General features: G+C 36.6%; 1 protein-coding gene across 3 annotated transcripts in view; it reads left to right on the top strand.

The window, feature by feature from the left end:
• GARNL3 (GTPase activating Rap/RanGAP domain like 3) overlaps positions 1 to 25,852 on the top strand; it is a 231,593-nt gene that overhangs the window by 86,027 nt on the left and 119,714 nt on the right. For all 3 annotated transcript variants that reach the window (XM_043984856.1, XM_043984857.1, XM_043984855.1), the window contains 5 exons: positions 9,457 to 9,483; positions 19,908 to 19,983; positions 21,581 to 21,679; positions 23,528 to 23,631; positions 25,569 to 25,677. In XM_043984856.1, coding sequence (XP_043840791.1) covers positions 9,457 to 9,483; positions 19,908 to 19,983; positions 21,581 to 21,679; positions 23,528 to 23,631; positions 25,569 to 25,677 — 415 coding nt within the window. The remainder of the gene's footprint in view (positions 1 to 9,456; positions 9,484 to 19,907; positions 19,984 to 21,580; positions 21,680 to 23,527; positions 23,632 to 25,568; positions 25,678 to 25,852) is intronic.

Here is a 25,852-nt window from a genome sequence, read left to right as displayed (position 1 = left end):
ATCAGCTGAGTAAACTAATGTCAGATTGGGGAAAAAAGACTAGTAAAGTTCCAGAAAAGGATCAGCCAACCTCTCTCTCTCTCTCTCTCTCTCTCTCTCTCTCTCTCTCTCTGTGTGTGTGTGTATATATATATATATATATATATATATATATATATATATATATATATATATATATATATATATATATATATGAGTGTGTGTTTGTATATATACAGGGCAATAAGGGTTCAGTGACTTGCTCAGGGTCACACAGCCAGTCAAGTGTCTGAGGCTCGATTTGAACTCAGGTCCTCCTGAATTCAGGGCTGGTGCTTTATCCACTGCTCCACCTAGCTGCCCCTATAAGCTTATTCTTACTCTGTGATTTACAGCCGGTGAGACCTTAAACAAGTCACTTAATCCCTTTAGCCCTCCATTTGCTCATCTATAAAATGAGGTAATTGTTCTAGAGGAGAACTAAGGTCTCTTCTAGGTCTAATATCCTATGATCCTATGAAATAGGCTAAGTCTAAAATATAGGTTAACAGAGACTGGACTGGAGGAATTCCTTTTCCGGGTTTTCAGGTAGAATGCAGTATTTGTTGAAAAGATGAAAGAACTACTTCAAAAGGAAATAAAAGAAGAAAAAAAGATCTCAAGAGATATATCTTAGCCCGTGTGAGGAGTATAAGGAACAACTTCTTAATAATTGAAGTTGTCCCTAAATGGAAAGAGCTTCCTTGGAGGGAAGGGAGTTCTTGATTACTAAAGATATTCAAGCATAGAATGAATGAATACTTTTAGAGATGTCGTAGCAGGGATTCATGTTAACATAAAGGTGAAACTTTGTGACTCTAAGATCCTTTCTGTCAGGGTCTCACAGTCTCTACCTGGGAAGGTTCTATGACCTCTAAAAGAGATATACCCAAAAGGACAGGAAATAGCAACAGGGATGTTATCAGGATAGCTGTCACTGACCTTGTGACACATTCATTATTACCCAAGCCCTTTAGTATTCTCATGTCTAGACTTAAGACTTGATATACAGTATACATCATTTCAGCTACAGTTAACTTTCAGATTAACAAGCATCCTTCACCTTGAGCCCTTGTTTTAGAAAACTTCCCTGCAGAAATGGAATATTTTATCTTAGGAATGCATCCCAAGATAAATGACTATTTAATATAAAGAATTTGGGTCTTAGAGTTAAAACACCTACTTCTGACACTAGCTCTGTGGTCTTGAGCATGTCCAACCCTCAGTATCATTCATAAAATGAAGATAACTTTTGTGTTAACTATCTCACAGAATTATTGTTTTTTGTTTTTTGGGGTTTGGGGTTTTTTTGAGGCAATTGGGGTTAAGTGACTAGCCCAGGGTCACACAGCTAGTAATTGTTAAGTGTCTGAGGCCGGATTTGAACTCAGGTCCTCCTGAATCCAGGGCCTGTGCTCTATCCACTGCGCCACCTAGCTGCCCCAGAATTATTGTTTTTTAAAAAGTGCTTTGTAAATCTTTTGTTGTTGTTCAGTCATGTCCAACTCTTTATGAACCCATTTGGGGTTTTCTTGGCAATGATACTGGAGTCGTTTACCACTTCCTTCTGTAGCTCATTATACAGATGAGGAAACTGAGGCAAACAGGGTTAAATGACTTGTCCAGGATCACATACCTAGTAAGTGTCTGAGGCTAGATTTGAACTCAGGAAGATGAGGCTTCCTGACTTCAGGCCTGGAGATCCATCCACTGCACCACCTATCTGTACCTTGTAAAATCTTAAAGTGCTATATAAAAGTAAGTTATTAGTAATGACAATAACAATTAATTGTAGGCAAGTCTACATTTATAAAATTGGAGCTTTTCTCCCCTTTCAAAAAATCAAAGTGGAGATAAAAATTAATAACTATAGCCACTTGATTTAGAATCTATCCCCAACAACCATAAGGATACTACTTACTAAGTGTAACTTTCTCATTTGCTTACTTTCATTCTTATTATTTCTTGTTAACTTCTTCAGGTATGTGATACCTCATCTTACCTTCTAGAAGAACCTTCATTCTCTTATTTTTCCCTACTTTTTGTATTGGAGGCTTGTAATCCCCATTGTATTTGTTCCCAATTGTTTCTGTGTTATCTATTCAGGGTATCTCTAGGTGAAGGACTCAGCAAAACACTTAAAAGAAAAAAGCTCTTTGATAACCTAAGTGTTGTATGTTAAATGGTTAGCCTATCACATATATGAGACAAATAGTTTTCTTGTGTAATAATCACATTATTATTTGATGACTTAGCTTGCGTTCTCCCTCTACTGGTGCAAATGGCAACCTGCCTCCACCATCTTGTAGCATGAAGTTTCTTTCTGTTCCTCCATTAAGGAGCCACCCAAACTGCTGGTACCCCTGCTCTGGCTCCTTTAGGCTTAGTACACATAGCTGAGTGACTAAAGTGAAAAGCTGGAGTTGAGGACATTATATCTTCTTTAATATTCACCTCTTTTCAGTATTGCTGCTATGGGTTTTCTTTGGTTTCTTCTAGGTTTGAATCTATTACATATGGTTGTTGATCCAGAACTCTTTAACACCAGATTTGTGGGTTGCTCTTTATTAATCAGATGTTTGCTACTTAATATTAATCTTGATCATTCACTATAGCGTCATCTATTAATTTTTAGTGAATGCTAGAAAATAGAATCTTTCAGTTCCAGACAGAAAATATCATGTCATGGTCAAGGCTAGTGACTTGGTAGTCCTGTTTGCCTCTTAATTACTAACCTGGTATAGTAGAAGGATCATTGGGATTAGAGTTAGAAGAACTCAGATGAGACCTAGAATTGTACATGAAAAGAGCCTTGAATTTGGGGTCAGAAGACCTGGACTTGGATCACAACCCTGCCACTGACTATCTCTGTTGACTATGAATAAATTGCTTCATCTCCCTGAACCTCAATTTCCTCATCTGTAACATGAGGGGATTGGAGTAGATCAAAACTTCTTAAACTGTGGGTCACAACCCCATATGGAGTTGAATAACTGAATGTGGGAGTTGCAAAAAATCTGGCAACTGTAAAAGGTTATAGATGCCTATTTTATATATCTATATACCTACCTGGGTTCATGTAAAAATTTCTTGAATGAAAAGGAGTAGAAAGTGGGAAAATTTTAAGAAGCCCTGGACCAGATGACCATTAAAGTCCTTTCTACTTTGAATCCATAAGCCTTACTCTCCTATATACCAGCTGTGCTACCGACCCCCGTCTCCAAGCTCATTTCCTCATCTACAAAACAAGGGGCTTGGATTATAAACCCTCTGATATCCTATCCAGAGATTCTCTGTTCACAGGTGGCAAGAAGACTCATGAGTCTCTTAGGGCTGATATATGAAAGAAGATTCAATTTGTTCTGCCTGACCTTAGACTAGAGAGTAGAACTAAAAATAATAAATTAAAGCTTCTGAGAAGCAGGTTTGGGCCTAATGTAAGAAAAAGCAGCATTTACATAGTCTCAGGAAATAGTGGGTCCCATATCACTGGAAATTCTCAAGCAGGAGCTGGACGACCACTTCTTGGTCTTCAATAAGGGACAAACTAGGTAACTTCTATGGTCCCTTCTAATTCCGAGCTTTTGTGATTCTGTCCTACCAGCTTTAATGTCCTATTTTCTAAAGTCTATTCCAACATCAGTATTGTGGTATGTGGTAGTACTTCAAGGCAATATGCAGCCATTTCCTCTATTTATTAATGGTCTAAAATTTCCAGTGTATTTTTGGTCTTGAGGTCTCAAGGCTTCCATGCTTGGTGGTCCTAATGTTCGGACCCAATAATAATACTTCTCTTTTTGTCCCTCATGCTCACTTTGTATTATCTCCCTTCTTGGTTTATCTGTTTCTTGTTGCCTCATGGCATAGAACCTGTGTGGTAAAAATTATTTAAAATGCTGTTCAGATTTCTTTTTGGAAAAAAACATTTTCTGATTATCAGTGTTTTCGAGAATGATAAACCACAGAACCTATTCCATGACACAAGCTTCATATTAATGTCTATTTTAGTTAATAAAGAACATATGAAAATTACACATCCCATTAATATCCAAGTGAAAGTCCTAGGAACTTAAATTACTATCTCAACCCCCAAATAGCCAATACACATTACTAAAAACAAGGGCATTTTTGAAATGAAAGTTTAGGAGTAATGAAATAGCACTGAAAGCATAATCTAAACTTTCTAATATAAGACAGTTTTGAATCTTGATTTTGCTTTCATATATTAGAAATTAAGCGGCCATCTCTTCTATTCAGGATAACAGAGGAAGGTAATGCCATTGGTTAACTAAGCTCAATTAAATCTCATTGTTATAGCTAAGTTTCCATTTAAATGCCATTTTTATACTTATTAACATGTAGAATCCAACTAAATTATTTTAAAAAGCAAGCAAACATCATTTTTTGTATAATAGAAACACAAAACAAAAGAAACTCACTGCTCCAAATACTACAAGGAAATGTAGCTAGTGTATGGAATGATAGCTGGAGGAAATATTTTCCCTGCCTGATCTTGAGTAAAGGAATTCATTATGAATGACACACAAAATGAGGATGGGGAGGTGGGGAGAGAAAAAAAAAATCTGGAAGAGTTTGATGAGCCACAAACCAAATAAGAAGTAACTGCATTTTAAAGTAATAGCTTAATATACCAACCTAGCATGCCATCAACATAAACTACACAAACCATAAATACTTTGTGACAGTTTTTATTAAATATATAAATGCAGAATAACTCCATTGAGCTATAAGGACCAATTTTAAGTACATTTTCTTTGGCCACATATAAAACCTTGTAATTAAACTTAATAAGTTTAAGAAAACACTCAAAATGCTAAGATAAACTATTTTTTCCTTTGTCTTGTCAGTCTTAATGTCTAGACTTATCTCTTATTCCAGTATACTAATGAATTGCACCATCACTTCTAGGAGAGAAGACACTTGTCTTCTTAAATTGTAACCAAGGAAAAGTAGATTATAATAGAAGAAACTACTAAAACCACTAGTGCTTCTGAAGTGACACCATTACTACATTGTAGTGGCACCACATAGTTAATACTGTTTTCCAATTCCCAACAAACCAAATGGCAGTTAAAATTTGGAAATTAAAGCTATATCCTTAGTCTAACTAAAACAGTATCTTTTATAAGTACAGGTAGTCACCTCAAACAGTAATAGCGTTAAAAACAGAACCTTGCTTTTTCTTCAATACAAACTATTATGTACCGATTCACTGGGATTTACTAATACCAAAATATTCTTTGCACAGTAGTAAACAAGTATAATACTAACACGAAAGAGCCTGTTTCTGGTTAAAACAAAAAGGTAACATAAATTATTTCACTTTTTACAACTGGTGCAAAAAATTTAAGAATGAATATCTTATACTGCTGGTGGTATTGTTATCAAGATTTTCTTCCCCACTGAAATGATTATTACCATGTCAAAATACAGTACTTGTTCAGGGCTTCTGAATAATTTGCAGTTATACTGTATTATATCTTTTTAATTTTTTTTTTTGTGAGGCGATTGGGGTTAAGTGACTTGCCCAGGGTCACACAGCTAGTAAGTGTCAAATGTCTGAGGCCAGATTTGAACTCAGGTACTCCTGACTCCAGGGTCGGTGCTCTATCCACTGCGCCACCTAGCTGCCCCGCTACTGTATTATTTCTTGCTAGATGCAGTGTTTATGGAAAGGCTTATGGAAAGATCAGAGATACAACATAAATGCATTTGCAATTTTGATAAATTTCTTCGTACAAAATGTCTAAAACAACTGAAAATATGCTATTATATATAGTATTGTCTAGGTACATCATTCTAATGTTAACTTACATAAAAACTGATGTGTAACACTGTATTTGCAAACAACCTAAGGGGAAAGGATACTATTTTGTTTGTTCTAAACCAATAGCACCTAAGAAGGTATTATATTTCTATAACTACATTTCAACTTAATTGTATTTGATTGAAACTTCAAAAATCTGACATTTAAAAAAAGACAAAAAATAATTGTCGCTGAATCTGAGATGCTATTAAGAGAAACTAGCAAAGTGATCATGTCTTCTTAGAGTTTATAATAGCAAAGGAAGGGAGATGTAGGGCACAGTCGGATACGTACCTTAAATTGTAATAAAGTGAATTCCAAAATAACAAGAGAAAAAAAATTGTGTGACTCTAGGAATAAAAGGATATATACTTTAAGAAAAATGAGTGATTATAAAAAAAATTTAATAGAATCACAGAATGAGAAGGGACATGAGAGGTCACTTAGTCCAACCTATACCTGAAAAGGAATTTCTCATCTTAAGTTCTAACTCCTCCATGAAGCCTTCCTGTATAATTTCTGACCCATACTGACTCTTCTCCCCATCCTGATCTTCCATAATGTATGTCACTTATTTTCACAATTATATTCTTTATTCCAGTATAGTAAGCATTTAGTAAATACCTGTTGTGTCTAAGGGACTGTGCTGGGTGGTAAGGATACAAAGACAAAACAAGTCTGGTCACAAGGAGCTAATAATCTACTTAAGAGATACATCACTGAACACACATGATAATTTGAAGAGGAAGAAGATTGTGGTAACAAGGGGATCATAGGTCTAGAGTTGGATAATACCTTAGGAATCAGATAGTCCACCCTTCTCAATGAGGAAACTAAGGCCTAGGGAAGTTAGGTGACTTATCCAAGGTTACAGAGGAAGTTAGCAACAGAGACAGAATTTGAGCCCAGGTCCTCTGACCCCAGAGCTAGTTAGTGTTTCTTCCATTGATTAAAGAAGACTTCATGTAGGAGATGACACATGAACTAAGCTTTGAAGGAAGTTAGGAATTTCAGGGGCACAGGTCAGAGGGGAGGATTCCAGGTATGAAGGATAACCTGTCCAAAGGCATGCAGATGGGAGATGGAATGCCAAGGTATTATTTGACTCTGCTCCACATTCCATTTTTGTTTCTACAAGGACTAGATTATATTGTCACAATTTATGCCAATGAAGAGGAGTCATGAAAAGAAATTTATCAAGGTACACAGAAAAGTCCCTGAGGAGCTCAGATTTACAAAGGGCATGTTCAAAGATAGAGAGAAGGGCATATGACTACATATGACAAAAAAAATTGTCATGGACTTGTTGGTAACGCCTGTAAAAGGGAAGTCTTTTAAAGCCAAGAATAAGTTGGGACTTGTGAAAAAATAAAATTCTAAAAGACAAGAAAAATATTTCTTTGTTTGTTTTTAAGCTATCTTTGGAGCCAGATGATGAACAAGAAAGAGATGAACACACTGGTTGAGGAAGATGATATGTTAATCAATGACAGATAGAAAGCAGACCTGCATTACTCTTACTTTATTTTCATCATCTTCATCAGACAGTGATTGTCATACTGAGAAAGGCAGAAATATTATGAAGAGGACAATTAAGCCTAAAATAAAAGAGAGTAAGAGAACATCAAGGCACTTTTAAAAAATTCGTTTTCCCAGATGTAGATAAATTATGCTCACAGGACACTAAACTTGGAATAGCTACTACCAAACTACCATTAAATCAGAAAAATGTCAGACTGAGGAAATTATACATGCTTATACTTTTCAGTCTACTAGTGTTTGCCTTTGGTGGTCCTATAACATATTGTACTCATCTTTTGCCCTGACATCGTGAGAGATGTTCTCAATGTTCGTTTAACTTTGCATAACTTTTTCTTCACCCTTCTTCATTAACTTTCCCAGCATCCTCCACACACACATAGCCAAGTCTCAGGCATTTGGTCATTTATCCAACCTAATCCCAGAACTCCACTGTAATTTTAAACCTTTTCAATTTTATATATGGGATAAAATAATTCTAGTTTTACATATTTTTCATAAGAATTCCTTTTTAAATATGAAAAATCACCAATGTAATGTTTTTATAAGTCCATGGTATTCCACAAAGTTATTGATTTTTTTAATGTTGAACAGAATAGGGCTAAAGAATAAAGCCCTATTAATGTCTTTTTAAGCTGTATTAATACAGGTGTCATGATTTAAGCGAGCTCTCTATCCTGGTCAGGCTACTCTAGAACATTGCTTTTGATCTTCAGCACATTTTAAGAGGGAATTTGAGAAAGTAGAGCGAATTTAGAAGAAGGTAACCAGAATGTTGAGAGTTTGGAAGATCTAGAGAGGTTCCCTCAAAGTACTGAGAAATTTGAGGATTTTTTTTGTTGTTGTTAAAGAGAATCTATTTTTATATTTACAGGCTAGAAAAAGTATGCTAACTCTCCAATTTTAGGTCAGCACTTACTCCATTCCTCCTGTCAACCACTTCTTGAAATTTAAGGGCCAGCCACACTACAGCCAGAAACAAATTAACCCCTAAAGTACTAGAACTACAAAACAAAGGTCTTGAAGTGATAGTTTTGTGTCATCCTATCTGATTTAGCAGCTAAACATGCAAATTTGACCAGCTAATCTTACAAATAAAAATACTATTCCTGGACTTTGCTCTCACTGTGATCATGCAGGAATAGCTATCACCATGGGTCCTAGATTATGGAGTATTCATTATTGGAACTAGATTTAAAGCTCTTTGGGTAACAGGTGCGCCCAGACTATTCCAGGCATAAAGCTTACCCATTGGCTACTGGACATCTGATAATTCTGAGCTTTGTTCCATATGTAATCTCTCAGAAATTCAAAGATAGGAAATATACAGTGAAATCACTTCTTTTTTTCTGTAATGCCAGAGTAATAGAAACATTCTTTTTCCTTTTATTTCTGTTTCTTTCTTCTTCTTCTTTTTCTTTTTGGAAACATTCTTTTTCTAAAATGAAAGCCTTGATTGGAAAAAATTCAATTTTATTTTCTTAGTTCACTTGAACTAATTAGAAGATGCCCACTTGGTGGCAGCATCAATCAATGCAAAGAGAAGATAATGTGTCTTTATGCCTGCCACCAGCCTATTCTACTTGGTTTCTCCCATTTGTCCCATTGTCTACACTGTCTAAACCTTCTACCATTGTCTTCCTAATAGTTTTTTTTAACCTCTTTGGGAGGTCTTAGTTGTGAAGTGTTATTTGTCATGTAATTTCTAGTTTTCCAGAAGGTCTGTGTATGTTTGTTTGATTGTTTGTTTGTTTGTTTGTTTGTTTGTTTTATACAAATAGCCATTTTAGGTAAATAGGATTTTGTTTTATTTGATATATAGACTTCAGTTTGAACTAAGCTGTAGCAGGAAAAGGAGCAGATTTTTCCCAGAACAAGAAACCATCGGCTGGGATGCCATTCTTTGACTATGACATTGTCTGAAAAATATTTAGAAAACAGTTTTCATATGATTTTTAATAATTTATAGAAAAACATAGAAAAATGGATTAAACTGAATGAGTTAGCTTGGCTTCAAAAAAAGCAAAAACATGGTATTTGAAAATTAACATTGTTTTTGATGTCTTTAACAGGACTTACTGGTTCTTGAAGAACAAGAGGTAAGTGTAACCTCATATATGGGGCCTTCCAATTGCTATAGATACCTTTGTTCAACAAAATGGGTCACCCTTCAGTGGTGTTGACAAGTATGGCTCTTGCTTTTTGGAGTGATCATTCATTTTAGCAGAAATTGCTGAATACATGCCCAGAAGCATGTATCTCTAAAACTTGTCATTAAGGGTTGCTAAGGGCAGTTTTAGCATTTGCTTGTAGCTAGGCACTAGAAAATTTTGGAGGTAAACCTAGTAGTTTTCTCCAGTTATATCTTACATACTTGGTATGATTAGCTGGCATGATTGAATTTGTCATTGTGACTATCTCTTGCTATGCCATATATTTATTTATTCAAATATTTTTACCCTCTAGCTTCCTAACTTTGAGGGGGAAATATGATTTTTTCCCTCCGTTTGTTTTTCTTTTATGAGGGACTGATTTGATTGGAATACCAGCTACAGTGAAGTGGAAAGCTCGATCAGAACTAGTAAAGACCAAAGTTTGAATCTGGGTTCTTCTATTTAAACCAGTGTGTCAATGGATAAGTCACTTCCTTTGCCTAGGACTCCATTTTCTGACAGTTAATATGAAAGAGATTGGGCTAGATTATTTCTTATCTTCCTTCCAGATATATAACCTGTGAAAAATTGTATACTGAGAGTAAAAATGGAAGCAGCAAGGTGTTTCAATGAACGGAACACTATGCCTGAAGTCCGGGAGATCTGAGTTCAGATCCTGTCTCATGTATGCCCTAGCTGTGTGACCTTGGGCAAATCTTTCAACCAGAAAAAAATAAAAGTAAAAATGCTTACAGAGGTGTTTTCATTAAGATCCTTCAGAGGCTCCCTGGAGTGCTGCTGTATCTATAGTACTTAGCTTTTATTTAATCACATAATCCCACATTGTTTGAATAGTAAAAATATCTTCCAGGGAATATATTGGGTGAAATGTGAGAATTATGCAAATGAAAACATTTTTATAGACTCATACTTTTCATTTCCTTCCTTTATATAATTAGATATGTGTTCCTAATTTTAAAAATTGCTTTCAAGAAATAAACATGGAAAGAGAAAAATAATGAATCACAGAAATAAATTGTTCAAACAATTATAAGAAGTAACAGGGGGGGCTTTAAAAAAAAAGGAAAGGATCAAAGAGAAAGTTATTATTTTAAACCAAGCTACCTGCTCCAACTTCCAGAATATTCCAGAAATAATCGGTTATTAAAACAGTGAAAAGGAAGAGAAAAAAATGAAATATAGTACAATCCCTAAAGTGTATCTCATTCTATTCTCCCCATGTTACTCCCTGGGAGTGAAGCCTATTTCAAATTAGTTTAGTAAAACATTTATTAAGGACCCATTCCAAAGATACAGGCTCTGCCTTCAAGGAACTTACAGTCCAATTGCGAGATGGCTAAGTTTTCAAATAACAAATAAAATTAGAATAAGGTAAGTACACAAAAGAGGTCCAGGCAAAGTGTTAGAAGAAATTTGAGAAGCAAGAGGACAGTTTGACTTAGGAAGGGAGCTAACTGTCATTGTGCCCGAAGTTTCATTTTTACAGGTAAGGTGAGATGACTCTATCTTTTGAGGAGACTATCTTAAGACTCTATCTTAAGAGGCAGAGTAATGTGATAAAAAAAAAGGTCCTATGATTAGAGTTAATAGAAACTTGGGTTTGAATTTCAGATATGATACTTAACTGTGTAACCCTCAACAAGTTACTTAATCTTAATTTCTTCATATCTAAAATAGAAACTCTAATATTTACTCTATAAATCTTGTAGGGTTGTTGGGAAGAAAATGTTTTTACAAATTTTAAAGCTTTAAAGAAATATTGTTATTTTCCTCAAAAAACTAAAAATTAGGACTTAAAAGTTCCACAAAAGTGAGTTTCCTTACAAATGTATCCTACATACATTCCACTTTTTGTCATTTTTAGATCAGTGAACATACATAAATTGAGTAACTAAAGTAATAAGATGCTGAAGAAGCTAATGCAGGATTCTAAAAAATCCAGTCATTTTGTCAGTACTTCCACTGGGTTAGATTGGATTGCATTGGATTGGATTAGACTGGACTGGAGGTCATCCTCGTATTAGTCTTCATATAGTATGTTTGAGTTCTATTGACTCTTCTCAGACCTGAGATAGCAGCATGTATGTATACAGCAGTATACACGAAAGAGCACTGAATTAGGATCAGAGGACCAGGGTACAAGATTTAGAGCTGAAAAGCAGTTTAGGCCAAATCCTTCACAGAGAAGTTAACTGACTGTCCAAGGTGACTCAAGCAGTGAGTAGCAGAGTAGGCATTTGAACCCCATTTTTCTACCTATAACTACAGCATTCTATTTCTCTTATACTGCAAGTCTTTTAACATCTCTTGCCCTCTTGGACTTCAGTTAACTCATTTGCAAAATGGGGGTGTTGAAATAGATAATCTCTCAGTCTGCTTCCAAAGAGCAATCTATGAATCTGTCATTACTAAATCATTTTATGTTTATTGTTAATCTAATGCTTTTCTGTCTGAGGATATAGGTGCTCCTAAAAGTGTTACAGTTAAACCTCCACTTTCTACATCCTCCATATCTTTTTATTGTGATAGAATTGTGTTAATAAATACATTGATGGGGCCTGCTGACTAGGAATTTCTATCTGAGATACTTCTGATAAGAGCATTTCTTTAACAAATGTTGATTAAAATGTGGAAAACAATCTGCTAAATCTATGAAAGATGCAAAGAAATAGCAGACAAGGGGCCTTTGCTATGGGAACTTAGGATCTTCACTGAGCTGCACAGTAGAATGGTGAGATCACTGAACTTAGAGTCAAGAGGCCTGGATTCAGGTCAAAGCCTGACACTCAGATAACTTTGTGGCTACTGTATATCAGCTTTGGGCCTCAGTGTTCTTATCTGTAAATTGAGGGGCTTGGACTACATGTGCTCTCAGGACCTATCCAATTCTCAGTTTATGATATCCTGTGTGTAAAACAATAATAGTTAATGTAACACCATGGAGCTATTACAAAGGAAAGTATTTCTTCAGAAGTTGTAATCATAAATATACAAACTTACTCCCCCAACATGTAGGAGGCATAAGTCTCCTCTTCTGTATCACCTCAGTCACTAGGGAGGGAAAGGGGATTAGATTTATAATGTAGCTCAGTTTCCATAAAGCACAATCCCTGGCCCAAATCCAAAACCCTTCTCAAGCTTGAGTCCCAGGCACCCTGGCTTCTCAGGGTTTCTTTCCATGCTGAGATGGCTGGCCGCTAGATCACCTACAGACAATCCTGGCTACAAGGTCACCATGATTTAAACTCCTGGTCCTTTGGATATAACCTCCAGCCTCTGAAATTGAGTACAAACAGCACAGAATGGAAATAAATACCTCCAGGCCCATTTCTTGGAACCAGAGTAAAAGAGGAAGATTAGGTGAAAGACAAAGCAGAGAGAGAGAGAGAGAGAGAGAGAGAGAGAGAGAGAGAGAGAGAGAGAGACTAAAATTAGTGCTTGACTGCACTAATTTTAAAGACACAAGTAACCATCCTTAGTGAAACTGGACGTGCTCAAAGCTGGGTTACACTAATGTGTATATAACTTTCTATGTGCCATGCACTAAGCTAAGCACTTTACAATTATTATCTCATTTGATCCTCATAACAACTCTGGGAGGGAGATGCTATTATTATACCCATTTACAGATGAGGAAACTGAGGCAAACAGATTAAGTGATGCCTAGAATCACACAGCTATAGGTGTCTGAGGCTGAATTTGAATTCAGGTTTTCCTGACTCCAGTCCCAGCATTTATCCACTGTGCTGACTAGCTGTATGGAAGGTATAATGTATAAAAGAGAGTAGTATAAGATAAGGTTGTGAAATGTTTGTTGATAGAATAGAAACACATCCTGGAAGGCCTTAAATACTAGGATATAAGGAGGGTGGATTTTTTTTTATTAAATTAGTTTAACTTTAATTAACAGTGGGAAGCCATGGTTTGTTGTTGTTGTTGTTAGTGTGTGTTGATTGGGTAGAGAGGATGAAAGGAATGCAGGATTAGGAACAAGGTATCATGGTACAGTGAAAAGAGCAGTAGATTTGGAATAAAGAAGACAATTTCAGATCCTGGTTTTTACAGTTACTACCTAATACAGCCTAGTGAAATTTATTTGGGCCTTAGCTTCCTTACCTGTAAAATGAAAGTGTGGCCTGATGACTTCAAAAGTCTCTTATAGCTATAAATCCATGATTCCTTGTACATTAGGAATATTACTGTGTTAGCAGTATAGGATTCATTGAAGAAGACAGAGCCTAGAGTCTGGGAGGTCAGTCAGGTGGTTCTTATAATAATCTAAGTAAGAGCTATTAGGACCTGAACTAGTGTGGCGGCCAGTGGAAAGGAAGGGTCAAGCAAAAAAAGTATTTAAGAGACATGCAATTTTAGCACCAAGGTTGGTGGATCAAGTATAAGGGCAATGGCTGCTGCCAGTATCTCTAAGAAGGTGTACTATTTGATGTAAGGAAAAAAATTCCTGACAACCTACACTATCCAAAAATGGAATGGACTGCCTCAGAAATGAGTGGGTTCAGCCTTCATTAGCTGTCATCAACAAACAACAGTTTAAAGATATTATCCTTGCAATGCATTTGAGGAAATAGGATATACAGATATGTAACCCACAGTTGCAAATTCCTCAAACTCTGAACATCAGATATAAGCTTATATTAGGGACTAGAGAGATAGCCTAGGAGTTGCTTAATTCGACAGGAAAGGTGAAGAAAGACTCTGATTACCATAATTCACAAACTGTGCAAGAAAATTTCCCAAGGATATAGGAACAAAGTAAGAGATTCCAAATTGACAGTATCCATGGGATGCTAACAAAGATGAACCTGAGGTTCAATTCTCCCAAATCTATTGCCCTTAAATCCTAACACTACAGTGACAAGATAAAAGGTGATGATTTTAGAGGGATACAAAAAAATCCAGTGTATTTATACCATATTGTACAGGGGGTTTTCACTCAATATGAAGAATGACAAAAGAAATTGTGATATAATGTAATAAAAATCAAGAAAAAGTAGGACTTAATCTCCAAATCCCAGAAAAACTGAGCATAATTTTTGTAAGACATTGCAAAAATTTCAGGAACTTATAGACAAGCAACCCAGTCTTGTAGTAATTTTTGATATGCAAATACACTAACAATGTCACCAAGGTAAAAGCATCCTTTACAACTATGAATGACTACTGACTCCCTATAAATTCTATAGAATAATAATAAAAGCAATGTTGTTTTAGTCAACATCTTTCTCAATATGGGGACAAGGGCATACCCTTAGAATGGAAATGGGAAGGAGACACCAAAATGGCAGAAATATTAATTTGTTTAACATCTATATCAGTGTTATCACAATTACGGACACCAATGGCATCTATTTCAGTATAAATTCCATGCTAGGAAAACAAGCCAGCCATATGTTGTTTTAATTAACTAAATGTCACAAGTGGATTTGAGGAAGAAATGTTTAAAAAACAAAATAAAAGAAAGAGTAAAAGGACTGATTAACTTTGTTACAGGCAATACAAAGGCAGGAAAAAAAGAAAAAAAAAATATGTGTGGAAAGGGAAAGGTAGATAATCCCAGAGCAATACACCTATGTCAAATAAGGAAGAGGGTCAAGAAGTTATTTTTTTAAAACTTATAGAAATAATGTTATAAAACCATAGAAATATTTGTTATAAGTGTATTCTTAAAATTGGAATAGTATTCACTTAATCCCAATTCCCTCCAAAACAAAAATTGAAACTGTATTAGTACTCATGAAATTAGATAGATTCTTATCCTTGCTGACAAGACAAATAATAGAATATGGTATAATATAGGAAGAACAATCAAATTTATTAGTTGTGATCTTGAATGTAAATAGATTGAATTCTCTAGTCATAAGAACTAGTTTCTGGATAGATGAAAAAGCACAATTCCAACAGTATTTTGTCTACATAGAACACACCTATGATTAACATTCAGAGATTTAAAATTAAAGAAAGAGGGGCAGTTAGGTGGCGCAGTGGATAGAGCACCAGCCCTGGAGTCAGGAGTACCTAAGTTCAAATCCGGCCTCAGACACTTAACACTTACTAGCTGTGTGACCCTGGGCAAGTCGCTTAACCCCAATTGCCTCACTAAAAATAAAAATAAACAAAAAAAAAAGTATTATTTTTAAAAAAATTAAAGGAAGAACTAAAGTATACAATACTTCACCTCACACCAAAGAATCAAGAGTAGGAATCATGATTGGAATCAGACAAAGCTGAATTAAAATTAGAAGGCATTGGGGCAGCTAGGTGGCGCAGTGGCCCTGGATTCAGGAGTACCTGAGTTCAAATCTGGCCTCAGACACTTGACACTTACTAGCTGTGTGACCCTGGGCAAGTCACTTAATTCCCATTGCCCTGCAAAAAAAAAAAAAAATAGAAGGCATTACTTGGAATAAGAAAGAGAACTACATCATACTTTCATGTGTTATTGGTAATGAAAGAATTTAATATAACCTCATAACCAACAACAAAGCAACTGATTATTTAAGGGAAAAGTTACATAAATTGCAAAATCAAGATTATAAAGACAAAACGTTGGAGATTTAAGTTCCCCACTAACAGATTATAATGTTTCCACCAAAAAAGTAGAATGCTGAAAAGAAATAGATTTGATAAGAGATTTGGAGAGAGCTAAACAATGAAAGTAGGGGATATACTTTTTATTCAGACATACACCTGGAACATGCACAAAGAAAAGATCATGTTCTAAGGACACAGAAGTGATAAATTTAGAAATACAGAACTTTAAACGCCACACTTACACACCACAGTGTAGTTAAAATAATAATCAGGCCTTGCTTTCCTGCTCTGCCTTTCTGTACCATCATCTTCCCCATTCCACGGCTATGTGAAGCCATATGGATACTATTGGGTGATCATGACCGGATCTGAAAGGAAGATGTATTGACCAAAAAAATCTAGGTACAGAGGCACCTCAAAGTTAGCTGTTTCTCTAGTAAGCCTTCCAGTTTCACAGATGGAGACTTCATCTTGTACCAGAGCAGTACCATTCTAAGATAACTGGGTTAGAAGGCTATACAGGAAGAATACTTAAAAAGCTACTCTTGTAGACAATAGCAAATTATAAGACAAAATACCTTTGAATCAAATACAGTCAGAAATCTATCCATTTTATAGATGAAGTAAGTTAGACTCAGAGATGGTAAACGACTTGCCTGTGGTCATACAGCTAGTGTCAGAACCTGGATTCAGACCTAGGTTTCTTAATTTCAAGTCCTATGCTCTTTCTGACAGCATTGCATGTTATTCCAATGTTACCATACTATTCCAGTGGAATAGCCTATGGCCTTACTTTTTTACTTGTTTTATGTTTATTACCAATTTGCATTGACTTGATACCATCTAGGAGAAAGAACCATTGGCCATTTCAGGATTGGCCTTAGGTACTAGAAAGTTTATAACATATGAACAAAATACATACTGAGCACTGCTATGAAGCAGTTCTATACTGCCTTCAAACTCAGAAAAACATCCTTACTGCTCCTCATCCTTACTCTGCTTCAATTCCTTTTTCACCCATACTCCACATACTTATTCAACCCATCATAAACATCCTGTCCTGGGGGCAGCTAGGTGGTGCAGCAGACAAAGCACTGACCCTGGATTCAGGAGGACCTCAGTTCAAATCCAGCCTCAGACACTTGAGATTTACTAGTTGTGTGACCCTGGGCAAGTCACAACCCTCATTGCCCCATTAAAAATAAAAATAATAAGAATAAGAATAATAAAATAAACACCCTGTCTTGCTTGTCTAGAAGAAGTATCTTTATCTGTGACTTTACTTTCACTTAGTGGAAAAGTTCCTATATCTCACATGACTAGCAATATGGCACCCAACCTAGTCTCATAGTTCAGTTCCTAGTTAATACTATCCTATACCTTGGCCTGTATGCTCAGTTTCTGCCACATAACCCTAAATTGTTCATTTCAGGTTGCATAAAACTATATCCTAAGGTATCTGGCTTTTGGTGGGCTATAAAACAAGAGGAAGCTTGATGGAGACCTGCAAACTCTGTATCCAAATCAAGATGGATTAACCTTGGGGGAAGAGGGAGAGGGAAGGGCCTGAAGGGCTCCCAGAGCCCCTAGAGCTAGAAGGACCATGAAAAGCCACAGCCCTAGATTGCATTGTGGACTTCAGCGTAATACCCCAAACCTGACTGGAGTGTACTTATTACCAAGCAAGACAGCATGCTTCATTTCCTATGCCAGCAACATGGACAGATTGTTATTCAACCCATCTTTTGACTGGAGAGAGTATGTCATGAGAGAGAGTATGTGTCGTTTTTTTTTTTTCAGTAAGTGCTATAAATATTAATATAGAGATTTGTCTATAATTAGCATTTCATCTGTTTGCTGACCATCTAGGCCTTGGAAAAATTCTTGCAGTTATACCACCAGGAAGATGTTTATAGAAGAGGAAACTGGTGTGGCTTACCACAAAACCCCCTAGATTGTATCTTAAATCTATCCCTTTAATACTCCCTCCATCTTCTGGCTCTCACTGAGACCTCGCTGCCTTCTGATAATACAGCATCTCTAGCTACTCTTTCTCTCAGTGACTGTACTTTCACTCATAATCCCCATCTCATTGGTAGTACTGGGAGGTGTCAAAATACTCCTTGCTTCCCATTGCCACTTCCAAACCCTTCTTCTACCTCCATCACCCAGTTACCTCTCTTCCCTCGAGGTTTGTTCAATCTAAATATATCACCCAATGATAAAATATCCTGGTAACTGCTATCTACCCACCCCTAGGACGCTCTCCATTCTTTCTCATTAAATTCAATGCCAGCTTCATAGGCTTTTCCTCTACCTCAACTGCTGCTTCAACTAGGGGACTTCAGTGTGTGTGTGTGTGTGTGTGTGTGTGTGTGTGTGTGTGTGTGTTGATACACCCTCAATACCCTAACTTCCCAGCTCCTCATTCTAGTGTATTAAAAGGGGAATGGACCTTTTGACTTGACCTTCAATCATGACTCACTGGCCCATACCTAAGTCTCTCTTGCTCCAGGTCTACTTGTTACCTGCCAATGGTCTCCATTTCTCAGGCCTGACTTCTAAACAAGATAACACATACTTAGGATCATAAGATTTGATCCAGAAGGGACCAGATAGGTCATCTGGAATAACCTGTGCATGAACAAAAATCCCCTCTGTAGTTTCCCTAATTGATCATCCAGCCTCTCCTTGAAGACCTCTAGCAAATGCACTATTTGGCAAAGGAGCCCTTTCTATTTTGAAACATCTTTATTTGTTAGGAAGCTTTTTAAAATATCAATTACATCAAAATTTGCCTTTCTGAAATTCCTTGTGGACATCCTGTCCTTCTGGATGCATGTCAACAGATCACAAAGGGCCTGGGAAAAACTATTCAGGCAACACTGCACGGTAGAAAGAGCATTGGCTGGTGGAATACTACTGTGCTGTAACAAATGATGAGCTAGTTGATTTTAGAAAAACATGGAACGACTTGCATGAAATAATGAAAAGTGAAATGAGCAGAACCAAAAGAATGTTGTATATGGTAATAGCAGTAATTGAAGAATAATTGTGGACAATCAAGTTATTCTGAATATTATAAATACTCAATTAAACTACAAAGAACCTATGAAGGAAGATGCTCCCCATCTCCAGAGAAAGAATTGATAGTATGCATAATATAGTTTTACATATATTTATATATCTTTGCCTTCTCTAATACAGGTTCGAGAGGAGAGAAGAAGATAGTTTGAAACTTAAAATGTAACAAAAAGTAAATTAAAATTAAAAGTTTTAAAAGAGCATTGGTATTGGAGTCAGAAGACTTAGGTTCAAATCCCTCTTTTGATGCTTAACCACCTGTGTATCTTGGACAAATTAGTTGAACTAAATGGCCTCTGAAGTCCCTTCCAGCTCTATATTGATAATCCTATGATCCTACTCAATGGGTCTGTCCTAAAATAGCTGCAATTTCCATAGCTCTTCAAGGTTTATAAAGCACTTTTCTCAGAACATCCTGGTGATATAGGCAGTGCAGAAATTATCCCCATTTTCCAAATTAGGAATATGAAGCCAAAAGAAGTTGAGCTAATTGCTCAGGGTCACACAGCTAGTATTGGAGTAATGACCCCAGGTCTTGTGACTCCAAATCTAATGCTTGTACCACTACATCATATATACCTATACTGTTGTCCGTTGACATTAGTATTTTCTTTCTATGCAGAGTAGAACATTCCATAATCATGCTTTTCTGGCAAAAGTAATAAAATACTTCAATTCCCATCTTTGTTCTAAAATGCTATCTTTATATTTTTAAGGGCTGTGTAAATTTCAAGTTTGGGATCCTTTATGCCAAAGATGGGCAACTCACCGATGATGAAATGTTCAGTAATGGTGAGTCCAACAGTAACTCTTACTTTCCAGAAGTTAAAATCACTCAACTGCTCTGGTTACACAGTTTTAGCAATCCCTGTCTCTTCAATTTTAAGGATTTTTGCAGAGAAGCAACTATCAATAATACTTGTAAAGTTCATGATCCTGATTCCCTGACCCAAAGCTCTTCACCATTTTATGCCAAAGTAGAAGAATATTCTACTATATAGCGTTGTAACAGTAGTGAAGATTTGCTTTGTGACTTAAGAAGGTGAGGGGAATAGGGAAATGAGCTCATAATAATAGACTTGCCCTTATATTCAGTAATTTGCATGACAAAAACATTTATCAAAAAGAAAATAGTGGAGCTTTGATGCTTCTACAAAAATTACTATGTGTAATAGTAAATGGACTTGTGATTTCCTCCAAGTGGCCATCCCCTCTACTGGTGCAGATAGATTGTTGTCTAGCCTCTCCCTCATCCCGGGCAATTCTTGTCCTTAACTTTCCCTAAATTCCCCCAGAGAATCTGCCTAACATTCTGGAAACCTTTCTCTAGTTCTTTTAATATTTTATGGTACTAAGACTATCTAGCTGTTATTATACCACTCTTGAAAATTGACCAACCTGGCTTTTTTCCTGTTACAGATGTCCACCATGAATGTTGTATGCTCTGGAATTCCTGCTCCATAACTAACACACTTCCCTTCTAAAGAGCCTTGCAGTTCTTCACACCCAACACTGGTTGGGTGCATATTGCATCTGCACTGGCCATGCTCATGCTTTGAATGCTCTAACTCCTTTCATCTCCTTCATAGTATCCCTTACAACCTTCAAGACTCAACTCAAGCAAAACCTTATACCTGAAGCCTTTCCCAATTCCCCCAACTGCTAATTTCTTCCTTCCCTAAAGTAATTTGTATCTATTTTGTATTTATTGTGTGTGTATGTTGTTTCCCCCAAAAGAATGTGAACTCCTTAAGGGAAGGGACTGCTTCATTTTTGTCATGGTATTCTCCATACCCAACATGTTGCCTAGAAGTATATAAGAAATGTTTATTGATTGATTAAACAGAAATTATATAATAACAATAGCTGTTAGCCTTATAATGTTTCATTTAGTTGGTTGGCATAGTTCTAAAACCTCTCATACTGTATTCCCCTGCCATGGTGAAAGTTACAATATGGTTTCTAATTCAGTTCAGCGAATTCAGTTGCTTTTTTTCAATTCAATGATTGCTTGCTCTGGGGCAAACCAATGTTCTAGGCACTGAAGGACATACAAAGTTAAGATCAGATCCAGTCCCTGCCTTTATCCATCTCATATGCCAAAGATGTAACACAGACATAGATAACTATGATACTTAATACATGATAACTCTATTAGGCCCAGAATAAAGCACCATTTGAAGTTTCCAGAGCTGTGGTCTTTCCTACTAGGGAGGATGCCCAAGGAGAAGGAAATGTGAATTTCATATTTTATTTACCAATAGTGCATAGTGCCATGTACCAATTTTCAGGTTTACCTTTGAAAATGAAAACTGAATCATCATGTTGTCACCTGGCAACTGATTTGGGAGGTTTCCCTAATGCTTGATTTCTTTTTTTTTTTCTTCAGAAACCGGCAGTGAAGCTTTTCAAAAATTAGTAAATCTTTTGGGTGACACAATTACACTAAAAGGCTGGACAGGGTATCGAGGAGGTCTGGACACCAAAAGTAAGCTTTCCAGTGGTTGTGATTACATTTTTATATTGACATCTCTCAGAAATAATCTAGCCAGTATTTGACCATATAACTATAGTGGGAGGAATGAATGTGATTGGAAGGTCATGAAGTCAGTGGTTCCTTAGGATTATGGCCATGGAATTATTAATTATATGTACATTGTGATATCATTATGCTTTGTGAACACAAATCAGTCCTCCCTGTACCTTGGAATTATTGTAATAGTAGTAATAATGATGATAATACTGATGTCCTATATTTTTATATAGTGCTTGCAATTGTTGAAATGGTTTCACTTCCTTATTTCATTTCATTCTGACAATCTGGTATGATTAAATAGACACAGGTATTGTTATACCCCTTTGATGGATGAGGAATTGACATACAAAAGAGAGGTGAAGTGACCTTCTTGAGGCATAAAGGGAGTCATTCAATGAGAGCCTCTTTCCATGCCTCATCATGGCAGGGAGGTGACTCTGAAGACTATGCAAGTGGAATGTAAACTTGGGCAGGCCCTTGCAGTTTGGAAGGATCATGAACTTGAGGTCTGTCATCTGAGAGCTGAGTAATCACCAGAGGGTTGGCTACCAAGTGATGCTATTTTTTTTGAAGGGGTGGGAACTACATATGCTGGAAAAACAATTCATGAAGACTGTGTACTAAGGTGTGGAGGAGTTTATTTAATGTGCCTTAGAGGAGGAAGTATCCATATTGGTGAAATCACTGATCCATCATGTATTAAAATTCACAGTGAGTGATCTGGAGGAGCCAGGATAAAGCCTATGCCCCTGGTTGCCAGGGACATATTTCTATACCTCTAGACTGTGTGAATTGGTAATTAGTCCAAGTTGTTTACAACTGTATGATTTCCAGTGCAACTTTCTACTTCTCTTCAACATCATATGTCCGTTTTTTTTTTTTGGCCGGGCAATGAGGGTTAAGTGACTTGCCCAGGGTCACACAGCTAGTAAGTGTCAAGTGTCTGAGGCTGGATTTGAACTCACGTCCTCCTGAATCCAGGACCAGTGCTTTATCCACTGTGTCAGCTAGCTGCCCATACGTCCATTTTTAACAATAATATAACAATCTCTAAACAGCTTTCATGTGGCCAGGCTACCAGGAACTTGAGAGAGGTCACATTCTGTCTTTTTAATCCTAATGATGATTTACACTTCCAAGGAAGATGGGAACAAGGTGGGGAGGGAGAGACAGACAGACAGAGAGAGACTGGTTCTTTTCTTTAGTCTGAGAGTTGAAGTTTTCCAGGTCTTCAGTGTGATGTATAAATGGAAAATGGAAAAAGGAGCAGAGCTACAGGAAGAACCTAGTCACCCAGAAGGTTAGAAGCAGAAAGCACCTTAGATAACCCTTAGTGCCCTGCCCTCGTTTTATAAACAAGAGAACTGAGGCCCAGAGAGTCACAATTACTTGCCCAAGATCACACAATGTAAAAATAGCAGAGCCAGGACTCAAACCAAGTTCTCTGACTACAAGTCCAATGCATTTCCCACCGCACCACACTACCTGAATCACATATCTTATTTCTGAATTTCCAGGCTACCAGACACACCCATAATCAAATGTAAGTACAAAATTAAAGTCCCAAAACAAGCATAATTTAGTTTAAATTATTCCTTTTGGATTATCCATGCTAATCTCTCCCCTCCCCCATTTACTAATGTAGAGAATCAGATGTTGTCTGTGTGAATGTGGATGTGTCATGTGTGCCAGCACATCTACAAAGAGATCTCGCTATCCACCCTGGTCCACAAAATAAAGACTTTCTTCCTACAGACTGTATATAGTGTGTTCACTAAATGTATCTTCCTGTTTTTACAGATGATACTACAGGACTATATTCTGTGTACACCGTGTACCAAGGACATGAGATTATGTTTCATGTTTCTACCATGTTACCATACTCTAAAGAGAACAGACAGCAAGTGAGTGTGATGCCACCATCATCATCAGAGCTCATCTTCACAGAGCCCTTTCAGTTCTTCAAAGTATTTTTGTCATAAAAACCATGAGTCGGGAAGTACAATGGCTAGACCCATTTTACACATGAAGAAATGGATTCTCCAAAGAAGTGAAATGTCCTGCAGACCTTGGCATTGAGTTTCAGAGCCAGCACGCAGGCACAGGCCTTCTGACAACACCATCAGTGATCCCATAGGCTACACTAGAAATGCAAAAGTCATATAGCCTAAAGATAGTCATTACAATAGAAATAAATGATATTCACACAGCACTGATTCTGTGCCAGGAGCTGTGTGGGGCACATCCTCACAGCCACCGTGGGGGTGGGTGTTCTTGTTATCCCCATTTTACAACTGAGGAAACTGAAGCAAACTCAGGTCCAGTGACTAGCCCAAGGTCAAATCTAAGTGTCTGAGGTCAGATTTAAAAATAGGTCTTCTTGACTTCAGGCTTGATGCCCTATCCACTGCACCACATAAAGGTGTGTTATTATGGTCTTTGAAACCTTAATATATAGTAGAAATAGACTATGTCCCCTCCTGAGATAGCATGTATCAAATACCTTGTATCAAATACTCTATCAGCTAGCCAGTATTAATTAAGTGCTTATAACATGCCAGGCCCTGGGCTAAGTGCCAGTGCTTTTGTTAGTTAATCCATAGTTATTCTCTTTTACAAATTCATCAGCAATCATCCAATCATTGCCACCAACTACTGCCAATTTTTTCCTACTTTAACAATAATGATTTATGTAACAAAATTTGTAAAAACTTTTCTTAACAAATTCTAGTACTTGAGATGATGGGGTTCTTATGTCTTCATGTTAAATATAGAGAAAATCTTTCTTTCACCTCCGAATGAATTTTAGTTATCTTTTTTCCCATCGTTTCAATGACTCAACCACAGTCATATCCAAGAAATGAAACCAATGACCACAAATAGTATCCTTCCAAGGAAGAAATTAGGATTTCCAATATTGAATGTCACAGTGTGCTAAGTAAGCCCTGAGAAAACCATATACACAAAATGATCCCTCCCTCCTTGCCCTTGGGGATCCAGGAGTGTCAGGTCATATGGAATATCACATACACATTACTAATGACTTTTAAAGAAAAGATTTAAATTTTCTGTAGGATTTCTAGTTTTTCTGTTGAACTTTCCATTTGATTCCTTAAAAAAAAAAAAAAAGGTTTGAAGCACTTACCATTAATAAATAACTTGGGGTAAGGAAAGGAAACTAGCCAGAGATCTGAGGGAAATTGGAATCTTCATTCTGCTTGTCTTGTCTTCAATTGTTGTGAGACATTTATATTTTTTGTATAGACATTAGGGTATTTGCTTTGTTTGTGCATATGTGTTATATGAAATTAGCTTTTTTTTTTTCTTAATGTGATGGAAATAAGAGGGAAAGAAAATAAATTTCTGTTGATTTTTTTTTTTTTTAGTGAGGCAATTGGGGTTAAGTGACTTGCCCAGGGTCACACAGCTAGTAAGTCTTAAGTGTCTGAGGCCGGATTTGAACTCAGGTACTCCTGACTCCAGGGCCGGTGCTCTATCCACTGCGCCACCTAGCTGCCCCTGTTGATTTTTTAAAAATAGGTTGGGGGTGCTTTATGTGTAAAGTGTTTCATGAACTTTGAAGTGATTTCACTGTCTTATTAGTTCTTCTGACCTCTTCTGAAGCAGGATAAATCTGTAAGTGAAAATGTGAATGTGAAAGTGTAAAAAATGTGAAAAAAAGTAAATGTGAAAAAAACACATGCACAGTAAAATTGAAAGTGTAAAAAAAAAAGTTTCTTGCAAAAGGATTTTTCCCTTGCTTAAGAAAGCTTTATATACTTTATTTGGGTTACAGTTTTTCCCCCAAATGTATATAATGTGTTATTGTCCTTATTCACAGGTTGAAAGGAAGCGCCATATTGGAAATGATATTGTCACCATCGTATTCCAGGAAGGAGAAGAGTCTTCTCCAGCATTCAAGCCTTCTATGATCCGCTCTCATTTTACACGTATCCTATGCCATTCTGAAAGTTTAATTTTTGAATGTCATCTGCCTTAGTGGATCATTTAAATTCAATATTTATGCAGTTAATTTGATTTCTAGATTCATAAATTGACTGTTTTAGTTCTTCCTCTTCCCTGTTGTCTCCTCCCAAATTTTGTAGACTTTTATGTACTTCAAAG

Source organism: Dromiciops gliroides, chromosome 2, assembly GCF_019393635.1.
Source record: "Dromiciops gliroides isolate mDroGli1 chromosome 2, mDroGli1.pri, whole genome shotgun sequence".
Taxonomy (NCBI): domain Eukaryota; kingdom Metazoa; phylum Chordata; class Mammalia; order Microbiotheria; family Microbiotheriidae; genus Dromiciops; species Dromiciops gliroides.
This window is presented reverse-complemented; position numbering and strand designations above follow the sequence as displayed.